Source organism: Anopheles funestus, chromosome 2RL, assembly GCF_943734845.2.
Source record: "Anopheles funestus chromosome 2RL, idAnoFuneDA-416_04, whole genome shotgun sequence".
NCBI classification, from domain to species: Eukaryota; Metazoa; Arthropoda; class Insecta; order Diptera; family Culicidae; genus Anopheles; species Anopheles funestus.
In genome coordinates, this window is record NC_064598.1 from 77,238,841 (window position 1) to 77,259,613 (window position 20,773).

At 40.8% G+C, this 20,773-nt stretch overlaps 2 protein-coding genes and 1 non-coding gene across 8 annotated transcripts in view; 2 read left to right on the plus strand and 1 right to left on the minus strand.

Moving 5' to 3' along the window:
- Nucleotides 1–20,773, plus strand: part of LOC125763899 (uncharacterized) — a 337,203-nt gene that overhangs the window by 280,005 nt on the left and 36,425 nt on the right. The window contains exons 1-3 of one of the 6 annotated variants that reach the window (XM_049427582.1): nt 7,119–7,383; nt 7,451–7,586; nt 9,115–9,633. The exons of 1 other annotated variant lie outside the window; for it this stretch is intronic. The gene's annotated coding sequence lies outside the window, so the exon portion shown is untranslated. 4 more of the 6 variants (XM_049427583.1, XM_049427581.1, XM_049427584.1 and 1 more) reach the window with 4 other exon arrangements.
- Nucleotides 504–2,570, plus strand: LOC125763931 (acyl-CoA synthetase 7-like). The gene is made up of 3 exons (XM_049427667.1): nt 504–1,348; nt 1,429–1,930; nt 1,999–2,570. Exons 1-3 carry the CDS (start codon nt 669–671, stop codon nt 2,434–2,436), a joined length of 1,620 nt encoding a protein of 539 aa, XP_049283624.1. The 5' UTR covers nt 504–668; the 3' UTR covers nt 2,437–2,570.
- On the minus strand, nt 2,722–2,923 carry LOC125766677 (small nucleolar RNA U3). The gene has a single exon (XR_007418686.1). It is a non-coding gene; the product is annotated as a small nucleolar RNA U3 (small nucleolar RNA).

Below are 20,773 nucleotides of genomic sequence, written 5' to 3' on the forward strand. Positions count from 1 at the left end.
TCATTACAAGCTATTGCTGCAATTTATCATTTGTCTCCATTATGTACTTTCTACTCTTAAAAAAAACAAAAATCCCTTTATCATTCTGTAAACAAGCAGCAATCAACCGTCATAGTTGCCCTTCCATTCATCACTTGATGGCTTGCTATGATCACACAAATGTAGGTAGGTAGCACGATAACAAAACCCCTCTCTTTAGCGGGGCATCCTAAAACGTCATTTCTATTGCTTCCTCTCGTTCTCTTTCATGGGTGACTTTGATTATGCAAAACATGTAAACTGATCGCAATCTCATACCACACTGTAGGGGAGGAATGCACCTTTGACCCTTCGTCAAGTTCTACGCACATTATGACGGGGGTGACTGTATGTAAATGTGGCTATTATTGTACAAAACGATGACTTGCACACAGTGAAGTACCATTCACTGTCTGATTGTTTTTGTCCCTATCTCACAGCTGATAAGCAAATTTGCGGCTAAAACTGTACGTGAACGGTTGTGTGTTCGGTGGTTCCCGTATGCACGATCTCTCCATGATGTATTAAATCTTCTTGTATTAAAGATCTTGCGATCAGTCTATCTGTAACCGTGCGGTGGGTAGGAACAATTCTTTCCAAATCCAGCTCCAGTCGCTTTTGTGCCAGTGTGTTCTACAACCCAAAACAAAATGGAACACGTTACAGCTCAAAGTGTGTACGATGAAGGGCAAAAGCTTTGGTACGGTGAACGGTTACCGTCGGTGTACAATCCTGCTGCCGGCATTGGTCGCATCGTGCTCGACTCGTTGACCCGCTGTCCCGATCGTGTGATTCAAATAAATGCGGACACTGGTCGGAAGACGACATGCGGCGAAATGAGGCTACGCATCATACGCGTCGCATTGCACCTCCGGCGGCTCGGGTACAAACGTGGTGACTTTGTGAGTCTCGCCTGTGGAAATGGGGAAAATGTGGTGCCCGTGTTGATCGGTTGTTGGGTGCTGGGTCTGGCCGTTAACCCACTCGCACCCATCTTCGGAAGGGACGATTTCGAGCACATGATGAAACAAACACAATCAGCACTTGTTTTTTGTGATCCGGGCAACAGGGACGTGGTGGCCGAAGCCGCACACAATGCTATCCGTTCGAAGGTGCAACTGTTTGTGATGGGACCGGCCGCCGAGAAGGGTGTCAGATCGGTGGATGAGTTGCTAGAACCGATCGAGGGTGAGAAAGGTTTCCGGCCCGAATATCTCGGCGATGCAACTAAACTACTCGCGATGGTACTGTGCTCTTCCGGTACAACCGGGCTACCGAAGGGCGTTTGTCTTTCGCATGCACATTTCGTAGATGGAATGGTGTTTTCCACGTAAGTTCGCGTACCGCCGTGTGTCGCCAAACAGGTTCATCTTTACGGTTATTGATCATGTTAATTTGCGTTTCTTGCAGAGAAATCTCCGACGGACCCATCTTTAACTTTAGCTCACTGTTCTGGGCCACCGGTATCTTTGCGGTGATGACTTCTCTGTTCTACAGCCGACCTCGTGTCCTCACAAGCAAACCGTGCCAACCGGATCTTCTACTCGATCTGATCGAGAAGTATCGCATCGAGAATCTGTTCACACCACCATCCTATGTGTCCGCTTTACTGGCCCATCCTCGCCTGCCAACAGCGGATCTTAGTAGCGTTCGACAGTGGCAACTCGGTGGCTCGATGGTTCCACCCGAATTGATTTTAAGGCTGCAGAAACAGCTGCCAAATGGACACACGCGTTCCATCTACGGCAGTTCAGAAATTGGATTTATCACGCGTAACGACGCCACGGTTAAGCCCGGTTCCGTTGGTCCACTTTCAACGAACGTCGAGTGCCGGGTGGTGAATGAGGAAGGACAAGTGGTTGGACCAGGAATTTCTGGCGAGCTTCTGTTACGCCATCGGTACATGTTTCTGGTAGGTCGAACACATTCGACACTAAAAGTAAAGTAGCAATAATGAGTTCCGAATGTTCTTACTTTTAGGGTTACCTTTACAACGAGGAAGCGACCAAGAATGCTCTTACGGTAGATGGATTCTTCCGGAGCGGTGACATCGGGTACATGGAGGCCGACGGCAGTCTGTACGTGATCGATCGCATTAAGGACATCATCAAGTACAACAACTTCCAGGTGTCACCGTCCGATCTGGAAGGCATCATACAGAAGATGGACGGTGTGAAGCAGGTGTGTGTGATCGGCATTCCATCGCCGGACGGATCGACCGATCTGCCGATGGCGGTTGTAGAGCGCAAACCGGGCTGTGTACTGCAAGCGGAAGACATAGTGCGGCACGTCGATGGACAGGTGACGGATTTCAAGCGATTGCGTGGTGGCGTGCGGTTCGTTGACGGGTTCCCCATGACTCCGTCCGGTAAGATTGTGCGGCGTACTGTGAAGAAGATGATCGACGAAGCATCATAGAATTAGAACGAAGTGAACAAGATGCACACAATTATAGCTGTTTTTACGGTGAGAAAATAATGTTACACAATGTCTGAAATGCATTTATTTGCTAGTTTAAAAATATACCAGCCCTAACCAATCTTTGTCGCGAATATACCAAGGTTTTTTAATCTGATTTTCTTCCTAAACACGGCGAGCAATCCTCGCTTCTTTTCTATTACATATGCTCACAAACCTAATGCGAGCAACGATCATGCTGTTTCTTGTATTTCAATTATGTTCTGTAAAAAGTTTTCTCAAAACTCCACTCAGACTGTGTTTGACCCCCGTTGTAAGATACGATCATCAAGTACAGATCGACACGTCAGAGACGCAGCCGAGATCCGACAGTTTCACGCTCCGGGGTAAACACTTGACCTCATCATCGTGGGTAGAACGAACTCAAGGTTCGGTCAACAAGAGATGAAAACTGGCCTATAGAAATGATCCTATGAAGCACAGTCTTAACCAATCAACGCACATTCTACCCACCCGGATTCTACGCACGCATGCTGCTCTAGCGATGCCCATTTGTTCCACCTTTTCACCCCATACAATGCACCTAGAATGCGTACGCATTATCACATTTGCATTTCACTTTTATCACACAAAACTTTTACCACATTTGCAACACACCGTTTCGGAAGCGATTCACTGAGGAAATGGAAAGTACTGAGCTCGTTTTACTGGAATACGAAGCATAATCTTTTGTTCGCACATTCCTAAAACTGGGGTTTTGTTTTGTAAACAATCCCCACGTGTTTCTCATTCTCCTGTCAATGTGCTGTCATGTCAAATCGGGCAACCGTTCGGTGAACACTACAAATGTTGCTGTCGTTATGATTTCACTTGCAGTGTTCCGTGAACCGCGAAAGGTATTTGCAACAATTAAATAGCTCGTTGATGAGTGGCTGAATGATGTTTTATGTTTAATTACACTGTTTTTTTTTCTTAAACATACCTACAAAACATGTGTGGAATATGCTGTTTTATGTTAGTGTTTAATTTTTTATTTTGTATTTTACTTTATAACTGTGATTACCGCGAAGGTGGTAGCAGTTTTAATGTACTCTTGCAGAGACGGCATTTGAAATTTATTTATTTATTTTGAGGGAAAGTTTGTACGAAATCTTGTATGTTTTTAAGGAAACAATTTTTTATACCTGTTTGGTAACATGGTTCTGTACTAGAACTTCATTAAAAAATTTTACGTTTTTCATAACACGCAACATATCAATTTGCACTCTTTTACGAGCCATACAACGCTGTCGCTTCTTATACTGATGTGGATAAATAGCATAATTTGCATACTGTGCAATTAAAGTTCAACTTCCTTTAGGTAATAACTTCTCCTCTAAACTAACATCCATAGAAGGGAAACAAAAAGTTTATGTCTCAATAAAGCGTGGTGCAGTCATTGCACCCGACAGTGCAGCAACCAGCACAACATCAACGGTAAGACAGAACGTTGAAAGTGTTCAGATGGTGAAAGTTGATCATTTAAAACCCAACCCAAAATCGTTCAACTTTTGTCACTCGGTTGTAGTTTGTCAAGCACCGTACCAAACAGAAAATTAAAAATAAAATTGGATCAATTATCTTGCTCACCGCCGCCAAAATCGCCGACCCTTATGAAGAAGAGGGTGATGCGAATTTATTATTCTCACCAATTGACAGGGTTTGTTTGTTTTTTTGCGCATTAAATAACGCCTTTCCAAATGGGATATGAAAGTAAGTTTACAGTTGGTTGTGAGTTCCAGCTCCTTTCCAGTTCCTACGTTGAAATTGGATGATTTAATAAAAATAAAAATGAACTAAAACCAGTTCTCATGCCTAAACCGGCTTAACGTATGATGGAATGATTGTTGTTCTACTTTTCCTGGTGGGATGGTGGGATTTTTTGTGACAACTTTATGACCTTTTCGGCGCTCACAGGGACGATCGTACGGCAGAGATCGTCGTAAGCACGTGCGAACGAATTTCAATTCAGAAACGTTCTCGCTGAGATCGCAACTTATGAATGATCGTAAGCAAATGACTTCACAGGTTATCACTCTCGTACTGATCTTCATCTTCAGATTGCTCGTCGTTTGAAGCTTTCAATCTTTTCGCGCTCTTATCATTACTATTAGCGATTTGTTATTACTCCAATTTCTCAAAAACAAACCAAAACAAGGATTATGAGCGTCTAAAACAACAAAATATCAAACAAACCCCAGTCAACGAACGAACCAATAAAAGGAATAGGTCAAAGTTCTAGATTTTCAGCTTTTGTAACTCGTTTCATCGTACGGGGTTTTCATTCACAACTTTCTCACCGCACAGGAAGGTCGTGATCGAGGACGCATTAATTCAATTCCACCAAAAACCGATTCGCCCATTTTCAAACCACGAGCAAAATCGTGGTAAAATTTGCATAAATACCAAAACATATTGAAAGCTTACAGAGGAAAACAAAACTATCATTATGCACACCACCAGCGCCGATGGTGGTGATCGCTAATTTATGTTTTCCTACTGCCGTTACAGAGTGGAGAGGGTAAATGTTCTTCCCCGGTGTGGTGAGGTATGTTTTGCGAGTTTTTGGTGTGACGATGAATAACGAAAGTGTCTAAAACGGGGTAAACATTTTATGCACCAAAAAGGTGCGCTGGTGGATCGTACTATCCTACTCTTCTGCGATCGTGTATCCCTCGATCAATGTTGCCCGGAACCGGTTTGAGTGTATTTCATTTGTCAAATTAATCTGCTTCGATGCGAAACGTGCTAAGGATAAGCTGTTGCGAAAATGATCCACCGAAGATTGTCACGGTACAGGTCGATAAGCTAATGAGCTCTGTTAGATACAGGGATGAAACATGGTCTTTTGGATATTCATAGTTGACTTCAAGCCTCAAGTTCAACACCTCGCAGTAGTTCGATTCGATATACATTTCGACATGATTACTTTGCTGGCCTTCCAATTCATCTCAATTCGTTTTGTGAATGACAAATATTTACCAATAAATAAAACACTATCCTTCATAGCTACGTACAAGACACAGCTTTGTGTCAATTGTTTGCTGTTCAATTCTAGGTCGTAGTGTGACTCTAGGTCATAATGTGTACAACTAGCCTGTTCATTTGATTGAACAGACAAACGATATAAAACTGGTAATTGTATACGATCGTGTGTCATATAAATCGCAAATATAAGAAAAATAAAAAAGTAAAGTAAGAAATAAGATTGTAATTGGTATTTTTATAGAAACACCTTCCTTAGATAACACTATTCGGTAATTCTATAAATAAGTTTCTTAATTTAAAGTTTTAAATAGTGGAAATGCAATTGAAGTATTTATTAAACATAACATCTAATGTGATATAACAAATTTAGCAAAATAATGTACACAGGGTCAGCCCGGTGGTGTATGTGATAAATGGCGGCAGTTTCCACACGACAGGACCGGATATCATGTCCCATCCGGACTGCTATCCCGTAGCAAGGACTGACTCCCTGGCTGCGTGGTAAAAATAGGTCTAGTACGCCAGAAATGGTCGGCATGACCTGTAAGGTCATTAAACCAAGAAGAGAGAGAGAGAGAGAGAGATAGAGAGAGAGAGAGATAGATAGAGAGAGAGAGAGAGAGAGAGAGAGAGAGAGAGAGAGAGAGAGAGAGAGAGAGAGAGAGAGAGAGAGAGAATGTACGCTTTGAACGCGGATTGTGCATTGATAGAACAGGTCTCATTGCACCTCAACCAGGTCAAGATCAATTGGATGATCAGCGATCATAAATATAAATTTAATCTGAAGAATTAAGAGAGTGTACAGTAAGGTAAACGTATATACGAAGTATTTTTTTTGCACGACAAAATTTTAATCTGTTTCACTTCGCTACAATTAATCTAAGTCCTTTAAGAGGTCCTGAAGCTGTAGCCGACGAAACTGTCCTACTGTATTTGGTTTAGGCCACAGCAGCAGTAGAACACGAACGAAAAGCTATTACAAAGGCGCATGAAAAAGTAATAGAGAACCTTCAATTTTAATTGTCTCACAAAACATTTTAACAGCGTCTGAACGATGTTTGAAACCACCAAAACATGTAATATGGCTGAAAAAAATGGCTCAACTCCTGTTTGCCACTTCTAGGGATTAGTTTAGTCGTAGGAATTCTAAACGAAAAAATGCACGTAATGTTAGTCTCACTGTGAAGAATTTGCAATATGTACGCTTACCAATCGAATATTTTCAAATCGCTAACTGTTTTAGCAAAGTCTCTCTTTGAAATCGTAAACCCACAATTCGTCATTGCCAATGCTATTCTGGCCTCTACGAGAATGAATCCGTCAAAGCTAAGTTTTAATCCGGCGTACATTTAATCTGCAGCCCAAACTTCGTCCAAGTTGGGCAAAATGCAAAACGCCTCCATCACAAGTTGAGGACATCAGTTACAAACCCTTCCGAAAGCAGAATTACAAACGGGAGCGATTCGATTCCAAGATGTATTTAATAGTGAAGAAATTATTAAAATTAAAAGAAATGCATTTACCATTAGTAGAATTTTCCCTTAGCTGTCAAAATAAACCCAACCCCCAAGCAGTCATCCCTGTCCGCCATTGTCTAACCTTGCTTATTCGCACCGCACACATACACGTTTGCTCGTACGCTACTCGAACGCTACTCGAGTCTTCGTTTGCTCTCTCTCGCTTGAACGGTGGTCGTGCTCTGTATTTACATTTAAAAACAACTTAGCTCTCAACGACGTCGGGTGTGTGTTTCTACTACTGCGCGCGAAAACATTCAAAAGTACAGTGTACTCGTATAAATTAATGATGAAGTGGTGGGTTTATTCGAAGTTTCATTAATATGTTGTGTGAAGTAGAATGATAATATTGTGAAGATTTATTGGAAAGTACGCGATGAAAGTTTGATGTGCATTTTACAGGGTAAAAATGTTGTTCAAAAGAAGTGTTAAATATGATGTTCTTTTAGCCTTACATTCAACATTTGAAGAGTTCTCATCTTAGCTCATCTTCAATCCCGCAACTCATCTCCCCAAAAAGGCGAAAGTGTAGGTTCCATCTTCGCATTATCGCTGCAGCCAGTACAAGCGATGTACTTCTAGGGAGTGTGTGATGTCGGATTAGTGGTACGAATTTAATTTATCACTTTTGAGTTGTGGCAGCCGTTTGATTCTACCGTGTTGTACAACAACACAACAACGCAAACGACGCAATTCCCGCCAACTGTGTGTGTGTGTTTGTGAGCTGTACGTGTGTATGTACGTGTGTCTTGTTGGCTATGTTTCGCGCGCGCCCCTCGAACCAGATGTTGATGTTTTGCAAACTAACGAAAGTGCGATTTTACTTCTCGCCAGAATTATCATACCCCGACGAATAAGACAGCAGGCAGCAGCAGCAGCAGCAGCGATGGGATAAAGGAAGATATTTATTGCTAATCGCATGAGACACGGCCCAAAAACGCACAGTCAGTGCCGGGGCAAAGATGGACGAAGGAGACGCATGGTAAACAAATTAAATGGCAACTTGACGGTCGAGGCAAAGCAGTCCAAAAAGGTGGGAGCGGTGATAAACGATGCTGTTGTTGTTGTTGTTGTTGCGGTTCGTTCAATGCACAGTGAACTGAGATGATGCTGTTTGCAAGCAACAAAAAACCGATCTTTGTGAGCAGTGAGCAAAAGCGCGTACGATCCGAAAGAGATCTTTACAGTGAATTGAGTGTGTGCGTGCGTAGGTATGTGTAAAGTTGTGGTGACGATGTATTGCTTTCAAGAGGATGCAAAGTGCATTCCATCAGTCTGATGCAGCACATCTGAGGCTTTAGCCGTTCGTCGCGGAGATGTGTATTTAATTTCTATTTCAATCACATACGCAAAACAAAACTCGTCGCAATTCTCGTAGTAGAAAAAACTGGTGTGTGCGTGTGTTGCGATAAAATCGAAAGTGTTCTTTTACGGTTGTGTTCAGTTTTTTTTTCAGTTGCATTTTGCCCTCCCAACTTCAACATCTCACTTTTCCTAACACTCTCCAAGAAAAAAAAGGAAGGAAAACGGGAGCGTCCGCGATCAAACAAACAAACCGAGGGGGTTTAAATATACATTTCCCATGTTTGTTTTGACGGGGGAGCCACCAGCTCGATTTTACGGAACGAAGCGCTACCTTTCACTGGGAAATGTTGAGTAAGGGCAGGGCGCCGTTTTTTCCATTGCGGAAGTGAATACAATTAAGGGCATCCGTAGGTGTAAGTGCACAAGTGTGTGAGTGTGTTGCGTGTTTTGTTTCATCTGCTTTCTTCGGTTGTGTTGCTTGGATGAATGGAGAAAGAAACCATACCGATGCAGATCGTAGTAGATTTGCGCAAAAAAAGCATTGGTGAAAAAAGCAAATAAAAAAAAAGGGTCGGAAAAATGTCGGTTCCCATGCCAGATAGGGAAGTTCCGCATGAGTTTATAGTGTGCATGTGCAAGCTGCCACTTTCGTAAAGTGTCAAAGCGTTTTCGTGTGTGGAAAAGATGGGTTTCTACTGTAATAGTGTCTTCATTATACGTAAAAAAAATTACCTTTAAATTACACAACAGTGAATGTGCTTTTTAACGAAATATATATTGTTTACAGTTTTATAAAATTTATTTTTTTTTCTCCTCTAAATACCTATAGAAAATATTAAAATAAATCCAACATAGTGTAAACGTTCTTAAAAGGTGATCCATATTGACGAAACCGTTACTATGGTAATGTGCGCTCAATTTATCCTTTCGTGTTACAACAATCCTACTATTACAACAACCATAAGGCAATGGTCTGCAAGAAGCAAGGATTAAACTGTTTGTATCCCAGGTGTGTGCGTGAATGTGCTCCGTGTCTGTGTATTCCTATTGACAAAATAAAGTCACTTTTATAAATCTCGTGCAAATCGTTCGTACTTCATCTTTGCTATCGAGCACCGCCGCCAAACGGTGCACAATAAAGCAACATAAGTTTAATCCTATCGACCGTATAAGAAGCTTGAAACGATTGAAAAAGTAAAACAAAAACTGCCTGTTTTGCTCCCCCCGCTTAAACCCTTCCGAAACGAAAGGGGCACCCTGCATGAGTGGGGAGTAAAAAAAAAAAAATCAAAAAACCAGGGAGGAAAAATCGAACGAAACCAGTTTTATGTGCACGGCGGGAAAGACGGTAAGTCCCTTAACCTTGGCAGTTTTCAGCCTTTTTCCGCATTTCGGTTTGGTGGTTTTGTTTTATTTTCTCCTCTGACGCTTGCCGGCAGATGATGGGAAATAGGGAATAAGGGTTGCATTGTTGTGTCTGTGTGTGTGTATGTTGGTCGTCTTTTGCCAAAACGACTTTGATAGAAGAACGGGGTGGCGACTAGCCGCACATGGCCGGGTTGCGATGTTTCGTTTTGCGTGATCGTGTGCAGCGTCTCACAAGTCGAATGGCGCTTTCGGGTAGATTTATACCTGCTTTGCACAAAATTTATTCCACGCCGGTCTGTACAACTCATGCACATCTGTGTATGCAATTTTCCTGCTCGCAAACACACACACAAACACACGCGAGAATTATTCCGTTTAAAACGTACCGCCTCCAACGACGCTGACGATTAATTCCTTGTGCTTCGGCCTGCTGCTTAAAGATCATTTATTGGCTCGTCGCTTACTGCTGTTGCGATCACCCGAAGGCGACTGCTGGTGGTTTAAAAATAAACCAAAACAAAGCCGACTCTTTTGCTCGACCTCTCTCGGGCCGGTCTAGCAGTGTGACCCCGTGTGCATTCGAAGGGTAAACACAAAACCGTCGTCTCTCAGGCTGGGCGGACAGATGGGACGCCATACATAAACAAATGAGCGAATAAGCTCCTCAAGCGTCGCTAGACACCTTCAAAGAGTGGTTTGTACGCATTGCAAAAGTGTTTTTTTTTTGCAAAATAATATGCAACAAAAAAAAGGATCGCAGAGAAACAGGGGAGACATAGGATCGAAACCAAATGAAAACAAAAACGAATTAAAAATTGACCATCGTGCCGCATGTTTTGGCGCAGTCGTTTGCCAGTCGAGTGTCACGTTACCGTCGTTCGTCGTTATGTTGCTTCCCTTATTTGCTGTTTAGGGTCCACCAAAACCATCCCCTACTGAAACCAGGACATCCTTCCATGTGTAACTGCTCTTAAGCGGCACTTGATTGATTCCTGCTGATAATGGTTTCGGTTTTTAAGAAATTCCTTCCCCTTTGTAAATGAATGATGGAAGGTATTTCTCGCTGCTTCTGGAGCAACGTAAAGAACCAGCTTTGGTAACTGCTTTAAAGCTTCGTCAACGAAGCTCTGTGGAACGGAAATTGTTTCTGCAAAAAAATAACGACCAAAACAACATAACAAACAACCAAAAAGTGAAAGGTTCGCTTGGTGAACTGATCGGTTGGAATGGTGACTGTGTGTGACTTCTGCATTTTTCCGCAAACAAGAGACAACGTTCTACGTGCCTTTGACCCCTTTTCGAAGCGACGGTGCCTGCGTGTATGTGTTGGAAAATATGTTAATCGCTTTTGTATCGCTGGCAAACAGACGAAGTGGAAGCAGGAGAGCAAGAGCGCGATCATGGTATGATTGCGGTAAAGATCAACCTTTCTGGTGCATCATGAAGCGTTTTGGAGCAGAAATGTCCAACAACAGCAGTTAAACTGGTTTGTTTTTTTTTAAATAAATTATTTTGTAAATAAAAAAATGTTCAAGTTTTTTACTTACATAAACTCTTCATATAATATGTATATATTGTTGCTGTAAAAAAACAAACAAGTTTATGATTAGAAAACACTTAAGCAAAGAAAAAATAACAAATAATAAATAAGTAAACTAATTACGAGGTAGAATGCAACAAAAAGTTGCTATAATCAAAGAAACAACAAAATTCATTTTATAAACTGTACGTTTAATATATATTATTTATAAATATTTTCGTTAATTCAAAAAAAGTAATAATAATTTACCTACATAAAACCAATTTTAAGATTTCTTTCATGTAAAATTAATATTATAATTTCCTTTCATGTTTTGTCAATGTTTGACAACCCTGCCCCTGTAAAGCAAGGAAAATAATTTATTTATGGAATGTACTGCTGATAATGGAAGTGAATGCTTTTCTACCCTGCGAATACTTTGCTTCTGACCAGGCTCAATGTAAGCACGATGCAGCTATGGCTGAATTGTGTTTTCATAACACGTGTCACTGCGGTTTGATAAGCAAATGCGTTATTATCACATCTATAGTTTTTTTTTGTTGTTGTTGTAAATCCTTGCGTCCATTTCTGAATATTCGACCTAATGACTTCAATTTTCCAACTCGGATGATACACCATTGAAGGGTTGGCGTAACAACTGTGCGCTAATGGACTTTTGATGGAGGTCATCAGCATATCGGAAAGACCACACGCATGAAGTGCACTGGAATTATTAATAAAATTTGAAGTTCGCTTGCTGTACAAAACAAAACAAAAGGAAATGCGTAATTTCCACATTTGCTGATGACCTTCTAAACAGCTGTTTTGAACGATAGATTTGGATCCCAACGCTGTGGACGAACGAAATTGAACCAGAGCAAATCGAACGGAATCTTGTTTGCTTCCCTTTTACGGTGAGATGGAGATGGTTTCACGTTCGTCCTTCTTCTGTACAATGTAGGTGGTTGAGAAGTAACATTATGATCATATTTTTCTTTTCCACCAGATTACGCCCCTTAACATTGCTTTCAGTTTCAGTGTATGGCACTGAACTCGAACAAAAAAAAATACGCAAAAACACTTCCGGTCCCATCTCGATTAGCGTCGTGACCGTTGGACGATTCGGTACGGAGCCCCAAAAATGGTTTTTCCCCTTATCGGAACCGTACAATCGCAAATCGAGCGGTTCTAATCAAAATATATGGTTGTCGCAAAGCACAAAGGAAGGAAAGTGAATGGAAAGGTTCAATACGCCACTTCCGGCGGTGTTTGACTTTATTTATGAAAATTAAAAACAACACTCTAGGGAGGTTGCATGAAGTTTAAAGATGAACGATGTTTGGTCCCGATAAGTATCAGTTTTTTGGCAGACATGATCTTCCCTATTGACACCAGAAGAAATTAAGAACCCCAAATGAATATTGGTTTTTGTTTAAAAAATCGCAACAGTATTTCTTGTTTGTTTTTCTTCATAGCGACTAAAACTGTCGTTTGATAATATTGTGAAATATACATTGTTTTTACGTCATTTAAAGACAATAAAGAAAAAAAACTCCATTTGATATTCCACCCTTAAGAGACATCCAGATTTATTTATCTAGCCGAGATGTTTCAAGATTCGGAGAAAACGGAATGGCGCGTCTTCTTCAACCATCCACCTAAACAAACATCTCCGCAAGCAAGTAGGCCGTGTACACCCGCCCCGTGCATCACAAACTCGTCCCAATTCCAACATGCGTACAATTGCCTCTAAAGTGATACAAAATGTTGTGTAGCACAATTGAACTGATTTGTGTGAAATAGATTACAAAACACAAGCCGGGTACTACATGTACGATGCCGTTCCTGACGAGCAAGTGTCGTAAAGAAGAATTATTGTTCGCCAAGGGTCTGGGCGGCACGCGACATTTTGTACACCGGCAAAGCTTTTCGGGGGCCACATTTCATGTTACACTTCAAAAATAAATATCGCGAGCTTTATTTATCTTCAGCTTTTGCGAAGAAACTGCGCGTTTGTCTCGTGGGCCGTTATTGACAGACGTTTACGAGTCTGTGTGTGTTTTTGTTCGTGTGCCAGCATTACAAGCAAGAAGCTGGTCCGCATCGGAGCACACCGGTAAGCCGTGTATTGGCTGTTAGGAGTAATGCTGTAAACAAACGAAAGCTCATAAGTCAACAAGGAGCAAAAGCTGTAGAGTTTGGTTTTTGGGGATTTTTTTTTTGGAAGGATTGAGATGGGGAAGCATCGAGCGTGAGGCAGGTCCAGTGATGTACGAAGGAGGCAAATAAACAAAAAATATGCTATCCACCGAGTAAACCGATCGGCCAAAAATGTGTTGAGGCGTAAGCGATAAAATACACACACACACTCACCACACCCACAACGAACCCCGAAGCATGCGAAAGATACAACCGAATGGGCGCGAGAAAGGATCGCCCTACGCGTATCTTCAGCACAGCATGAAGCACAACTGGGTGATACTGCGCCATTGGCAGCATACCATGTCGGTGGACGTCGAAAAGCAATTTTCTTCTCGATTTTGCTTCTCCTGGACCGCATTCCAGAAGCCTTCCCAAAAATCTGCATATGAGGCAGAGGAGAGCGAAGGGAAAGTGCGAAATAGGGAGCGAGATGAGGATGGGAAGGGAGGAGGAGGAGGAGGCGGTATGTAATCAAAGATTCCCACGAAGCAGCCGGCTGCTTGGGGCGATACTGTGACAGGATCAAACATTAAATCTATCTCTGTTTTCCAAAGACGTGTGTGCCTTTCGCAAGAACGGGTGAATGTGAAGTTAAAGGAACATTGGGCGTCAACGTTAAGATTTTATTTGAAACATTTTTTTACTTGATATAAGTTTAGTTATTATTTGATTATATTATTTGGGTTCTCATATAAAAAGCGGTGTATGTTTAAACTTAAAAATATTTTAGTTTTTTTTTAAATTTTGTTTTGTGTAATTTTTTTTTCAAAAATGTAAGAATAGTTTACTTTAACCCCTTTTAATGCAAAAATAAATACATATTTCGCGTTAAAAATTTTGACCTCCATTTATCCAACTGTGTGAGGTTATGTTTTAAGAATGCCACCCAAAAGCTTCGTTCCGTGTGTGCTGAAAGCTGATACTGATATGTTCAGCAGGGAAAAGCAAACCACCAGCAAAAAAGGTCCGACATACACCTGTCCCTTTCTTTTTTGCGTTGTGGTAGTAATATTTATCTCTTGCTGGCCCCGTTGGCGCAGTTTTCCCATTTTTGCGGTTGCAGCAAGTAAAGTGAAGAAATCCTTGTTTATTATCGAGGCAACATAGCTAGCAGCCGGCAATTTTGCCGGTTACCGTTGAAACCTTCGTCGGCACATTTCAACCACCATTCAATTGGCTGGCGGTACCTAAGACGTAGTGTGCCCTAGTGGCGTAGTGAGTTGTGTTTGCTACGTGAATATGCGTATCGTACCACGCGCCATGGTTGATTCCCTATCTTCCCCTTTGAACATTATTTTTAGGATCATAATCCGGCCCCAAGGCTACCCGCACAAAGGTGCGATGGGTGGGGAACGGGAACATTGAGAAAGGTTGGGAGAGAGTGTTTTCCTGTTTGCCAACGGCCAATCGGCATCCACAAATTCGAAACACATGCAGCAAGCGGTTCCGCTCTATAATGGAGACGCCTTGTGTTTCACCCAAGCCCGATCTTACGGCGGCACGTGTCGTTGTCGCTGGAGGGATAATTTACCTTTCGTTTAAGGTTTTGCCCGCCGCTTAGATGTGTGGAAATTGTTTTTTTTTTTTTTGCTTCATAATTTTATCAACGTGTAAGTGGTATGCGGTTCCTAACCGCTTACGCTCAGTAAATCTGAATGACTCATTACGTTAACGGTAGGGTATTGACGCCATAACTGACTGTTTTTTTTGTAACCTCAACTAAATAGGGTCTGTTTGAGGAGTGTAGTTAATAGGCAAATGTCATTCAATTTGTATTACGGACACGATGGAGGTAAAATTGGTAAATAAACCGGAAATGAATATATAGTCATTAGAACACTAGTAACATAGAGTTGGATTCTTTTCATGGCATCTAAAGGGGACGGCGATCAAAAGGGTGCAAGTAAGATTTCTGCTAAAATTTGAAACTTTTCTATGAAATAATTTCTTATTCTTTGACACTGTTTGACCGAAGCAGCCACATTTATCCTTCCATGGATTTTAAACGCTTCCCAAGTAATTTCGGACGAAGCTCGTAATAGATGATGCTCTTTTGATCCCACCACATACAGGGTATAACATAATTAGTTATTTTTAAATGAAAATTTCCTACGATTTCGCTCAAAAAATTGCTTTGCCTTTTATAAAAAAATGTGAAAATATCCTTTTTTAAATTTAAGTCTATTTTGCCTAATAAGTCTATTTGTAAATAACATTATAAACCCTTCACAAATCAGCAAACAGATGGCAAATCGCTTCTATCAGTCCAGATAGTATACAACTTTGTTGCAGTAATCCCAGGCACAAAGCTGATTATATTGATTTACTTTATCGCACCAAACGTCATGAGGTGCGTAACGGATGAACAATTGTTTACGAACTACCAGGGTAGGGTTTAATGTGGTCAGATTTGTTGGCATCTGTTGGCTATGGTCGTGTCGCACGTACAGTACTTATCAGCAGTCACGTTGTATGATTAAACCTCTTCGAAGCATCCATTTATGGCAAAATAATTCCCGATCGTTTTTTTTTCGCTTGCATAACAACCAAACCCAGTGCGGTTAAGTACATTTTGATTTTGGATCATCTCGTTTCCGGTAGGGATCGTAAGTCCGAATCCAAAACCCGCCACAACAATGACAATGAGCGCCCACTGTATTTTGGCTAATTCCTCTGGACGGTGGACGCAACACATACACACATCACACTGATACATTAGGAATCAATCGTGCGTGTGGAGGTCAGTGGATGCGTGCGGGTCAGTGCTAATTCGCATGATGTTCTTCATCCGGTCCCCTTCATCGACCGTGCGCGTCCCCGTGTTCATCGTAACGATTTCGCCAAAGCCGGTCCGAGTCGGCGGAAATGTGCGAGTGTGTATTTATTTACAAGCCGCAACAGGAAATGTGTGATGGAAATAACAAATAAAAAGAAACATTCACACTTTAGCCACACAGTGGTGGATGTAAGAAATAAATGTTTTAATCTGAAACTGTTAAATGTTTTGTTTATGTGAAAATAATGAAGAAGATATTTTTTTTAAATTTATAATTTACTTTAAAAATAACTAGAGAAAATGATAATAGTAATAATCCAAAACACTAAACTGAAGTAAACAAAGCTGAATTAAAAAATAGTTTTCGAGCATTTATTTGCCTGCTTTTGATTCGACTGAACTAATTAAAGTTGTTATTTATATTCGTAAATTTGCTAGATAATGATGATTATTTCGGTATCTTTTTTTTCTTATCTCTTAATGTATCAAAACAGTAATCGTTTTGTTTTTTTTCTTCTACGTTTACAATGATGACTTTCATTTTCACTCTACTTCACTTTTCTTCTGAAAGATAATAATTCTGTAATTAGTTATAATAGTTATGGTAATTATGAATGAATTTATCTTTCAAAACTTGTTTAGGCATTGCGTAAAATTCTCTTGTTCACTTATTAATAAAAATGTTTAGTTTTTCTAATTCCTTTTGATCAATTACTACCTACTTATCATCAGTTAATGATATTTGTTTTTTTTTTTTTAAATCGTTTTTTGAATGTCAAAACATAACAATACATCATCGCTCAATTCCGTGCCGTACTGTATGTTGCCACTTCCAGCCGTTTTCTGCTGACGCATCGTTGCGTTATCCTGTTCGTGTTCGTACTAACCATTATTGCTGCCATGTCGATGTTTAATGTTCAAAGACGCATATACCTGACGGTAGGCAATCGAAATCGAAACCCTTCATCAACGACTTGATACAAGCCTGAAAGCCGGGGATTGTTTTTCCGCACACTTCCAACATGATCACTGTACCCCGCCGATGGTTTGAAACCCGACGGGATACGGGAAGCAATAGAGCGCGGAGCACAACATAACCACGCAAAGAATATTGATTCGCTTATCAAGGTCATTAGTGTTATTCACATTCGTCAACCTTGCGTTCTTGGCCGCTCTTTTGCAAAGAGAGTTTTATTATTGTTGCTCTCATCGCACACACAAAACACAACACAATTCCTTTTCTCTTTGGGGTTTGTTTTTGTTTCCCCCTACTACAACCATTTGACTTTGTAGCACATTTTTGGAGAAGTCAATGGCAGCCTCTCTTTTATGCTGTTGAGCGAATAGAAGCTGCAGCATCAACAACAAAAAAACGAACTAATCTGAAGGCGTCAAAACAAAAACCAAACAAAACAAAATTCACGCACTCGCTCGCAAGATGGATGACGTGCGGGACAGGACAAATCATTAGAGTAAAACGTCACATGTTAACACATTCCGCTGATGCTGATTGTGCAATGAATTCGAATGTTGTGCTGCTGAATGGATCGTCACTTGTTGGTATTTATTTTTAAACCTTCACGAACACACACATACACACACACGCACAAGGATCACGCCATGATTCGCCGATGGGCCATAAAAAGGCACAGATGGATTAAATGTACGCGCACTCGCAAGCATACGAGAGCCCCGTAATTGTGGTGGAGGGTTTTCGATATGTCACTTCTGACGGGAGGCCACACAGCATTAAAGAAATAAATAAGCACCCAAATTCCCAGACCCAACAGCTACACCAACAACTTGTCTTCTCATAGTCTCAATACAACGCGAATTTAACACACACAAACATGGAGAGAATAAAAAAAGGGCGCATAAATTTGGGCGGGGGTGCTCCGTTGTGGGGTTCGCAAAATATTTGGGGCAATTTTATATTAAAATGAAACATTCAAGCTGTGTGTGTGTGTGCGTGTGTGCCGCTCTGTATCAATGAAGCGAAAGGTGGAGCCGGATGGGAGTGTTAGCTCGCGACATGCTGTCGTGCGCTCCTCCGTGCAAAGAAATGTTCGGTAATTGAGTCGGTTTTTTGAGTCGGCAATATTACGCCGGCACGATAATACTGATTGTGAAGAGCGTAAAATGTATGAGAAGAAAGGTTGTCCGTGTACAACATTGTGTGTATGTGTGTGCAAGACGCCAAAAAAGAAGCTACGAGATTACAAAATTCCACGTAGATTTTATGTGGAACTTAAGGTTGGTCGTGCTTTTTTTTGTGTGGTTTACAGTTATAGTGCAAGTAAGTAAAGTATTCAAATAGATAGGAATAATAACATCGGGCTCTTGGGCAGAATTTGGAGACGCCCCTTCTTTCGTATTCAGCGTTTGACACGGAAGAGAAGGGCTGAATTAAAATTATGTAGATGAACAACGGTTCACCGATTCCGTATTTTGTGGGCAAAGAAACAGAATCCCAAAGGCAAACGTGTGTGTATGTGTGTTGGTACACACAAGTATGTGTGTGTGTGTGATGAGTGTTGAATAAACGAGAGTTCGTTAAAAAGCTACCAATTATCAATTGGCCTGGAGTGGTTGAAGCGTATAGGGCGAGAGACGAAGGTTTAGGAGTTAAATTTATTCTTAAAAGGCTTCTCCCTTCACCCAAAACACCGTCGTACGCATCATTATGCCGCGTAAAGTCGACAACGATGAATAATACTGACACAAATTTATTTTTGTACCTTGAGTGAATTTTTAGCATTTGTTTTAACAGTGTAATAAAGTTCACAAGAATTTTTTTGTTGAATAATGAAATTTGGCTAAGTAAGTAAAAGTACGTGGTATGGATCTAAGTTTGATAATTTTGCATGAAACTAGTTTTTTCACATTTTTAACTTTTTCTTCATCTTTTTCTTAGCGTTCATCCTTTATCGGTGATCTCTAGAGTTATTAAAAGACCAGAAACTTCGATAAATGTTTAATGACTTGGCTGTAAAAACTTAGAAGATTTGGGTCCGGTGGAGATTTTGTTCCAAACCGTACATGTTGTTAGGTCGCAGCCTTATCAACACTGCTATTTACCCGCTTCAAATTAGAAGAGTAATTGGTCAATATAAGCAAACCTGCGATGGATATATTTAGCCTCAATACGTTTTGTTTATGTACGTAATGTTTGTTGACAACCAAACTGGTATTAATTAATTACGAAAGCTCGTAAAGCGAACTATAATAAGCAAGCAATAATTAAAAAAAAACTCAATTGGAAGCTATCATAAAACTAAACTGAAAAACGCTATGAAATGACAACGAGAAAAAACAAAAAAAAATTATAAAAAAGCAAACCAACACATAAAAAAGGCACAACTTCTCCGGATTGATCAAGCGCATTGCCGTGCAGTGGGCATTAAATTATGACATTAAAAACAAAGCAAAAACGAAAAATGATGGTCCTTCAACACTTCGTTACCCGGGTGCTGAAAGGGAATTTAATTTTCCCTTTGCCCTTTTAGTTCGGTTGCATACCTATTCTTGAACGTAAGCAACTTTTCCTTGTTGTTGTGTATTTTTTTTGCTCATGTTTTTATTTACACAATAAAGCAGCATTTTATTAATCACACATAATGATATGGGGGGACAGCGTTAAGCATGCCACGTTAAACGTTTCTTCATTATTGCACTGTTGCTAGTTCGTTTTTTTTGTGTGTGCCACACAAACGGTTGTTGCTTTCCGTTTTGCTTCATTTTGCAAACAAAATACCGGTCCATGGAGGGAACTTGACGTAGCGATTTGTACGCACCGTTGTACTTGATGCGCGAAGGATGATGGTTAAATAATTCATTTTTAAAAGGTTACTTTATTAAATACAGTTCGAACAGTAATAGCCTTTCATGCCAGAATGGGGAACCACAAGCGTACCGCCGTATAATGACTTTAGAAACTGTACCACAAAGTGCCTAGGTTCGGTTCAGCTTTTAGAAGTTGTTTGTTGGACTTCTCTGACCGTTGAAGCTTGATAAAAAAGGGTAAAATGCGCGAGCGAGAGGTTTTGATTAATCAGTCAATGTCGGTGCAACAACTTGCTAGCCTCCCAAGCGATCAACGAACTGGAAAACGAAGACCTGTGCGTGAAACATCCGGAAGAAGGGTACGGCGCATATACGGCATGTTGTCGAATTAAGCCACTAAAACAATCACCCTGTGTCGATCTAACTCGATAGCGAGCGAGCTACTTGTGTTTCGCTTTTTTTTTCTCTCCTTCACCTGTAGTTTCTGCGTTAAGATACGCTTACCCTCGTAGAAGAAACATCAACAACAACCACCTGATCTCTGCTGACCGTGCGTAAATAGCAAACATTTGAATTTTATTGCACCTTACACACGCAACACGCGGTTGGATTGCTGTTTTTATCCCCTCGTTTTTTTTATTACACCTATCCGGTTTTTTTTTTCAATAAAATGAAACGAAACATTATGATCACTCGAAATTACGAAATCCCCGGTCTGATTATGTGAGTCCTCGCCTAGCATGATCAATTTGAAAGGTTTTACACGTATCTATTGGTTCAAGCCCACGAACCAAAAATCGTGAAATGTTGTTCACTCGATAAACAAAACTTCCAAAAACT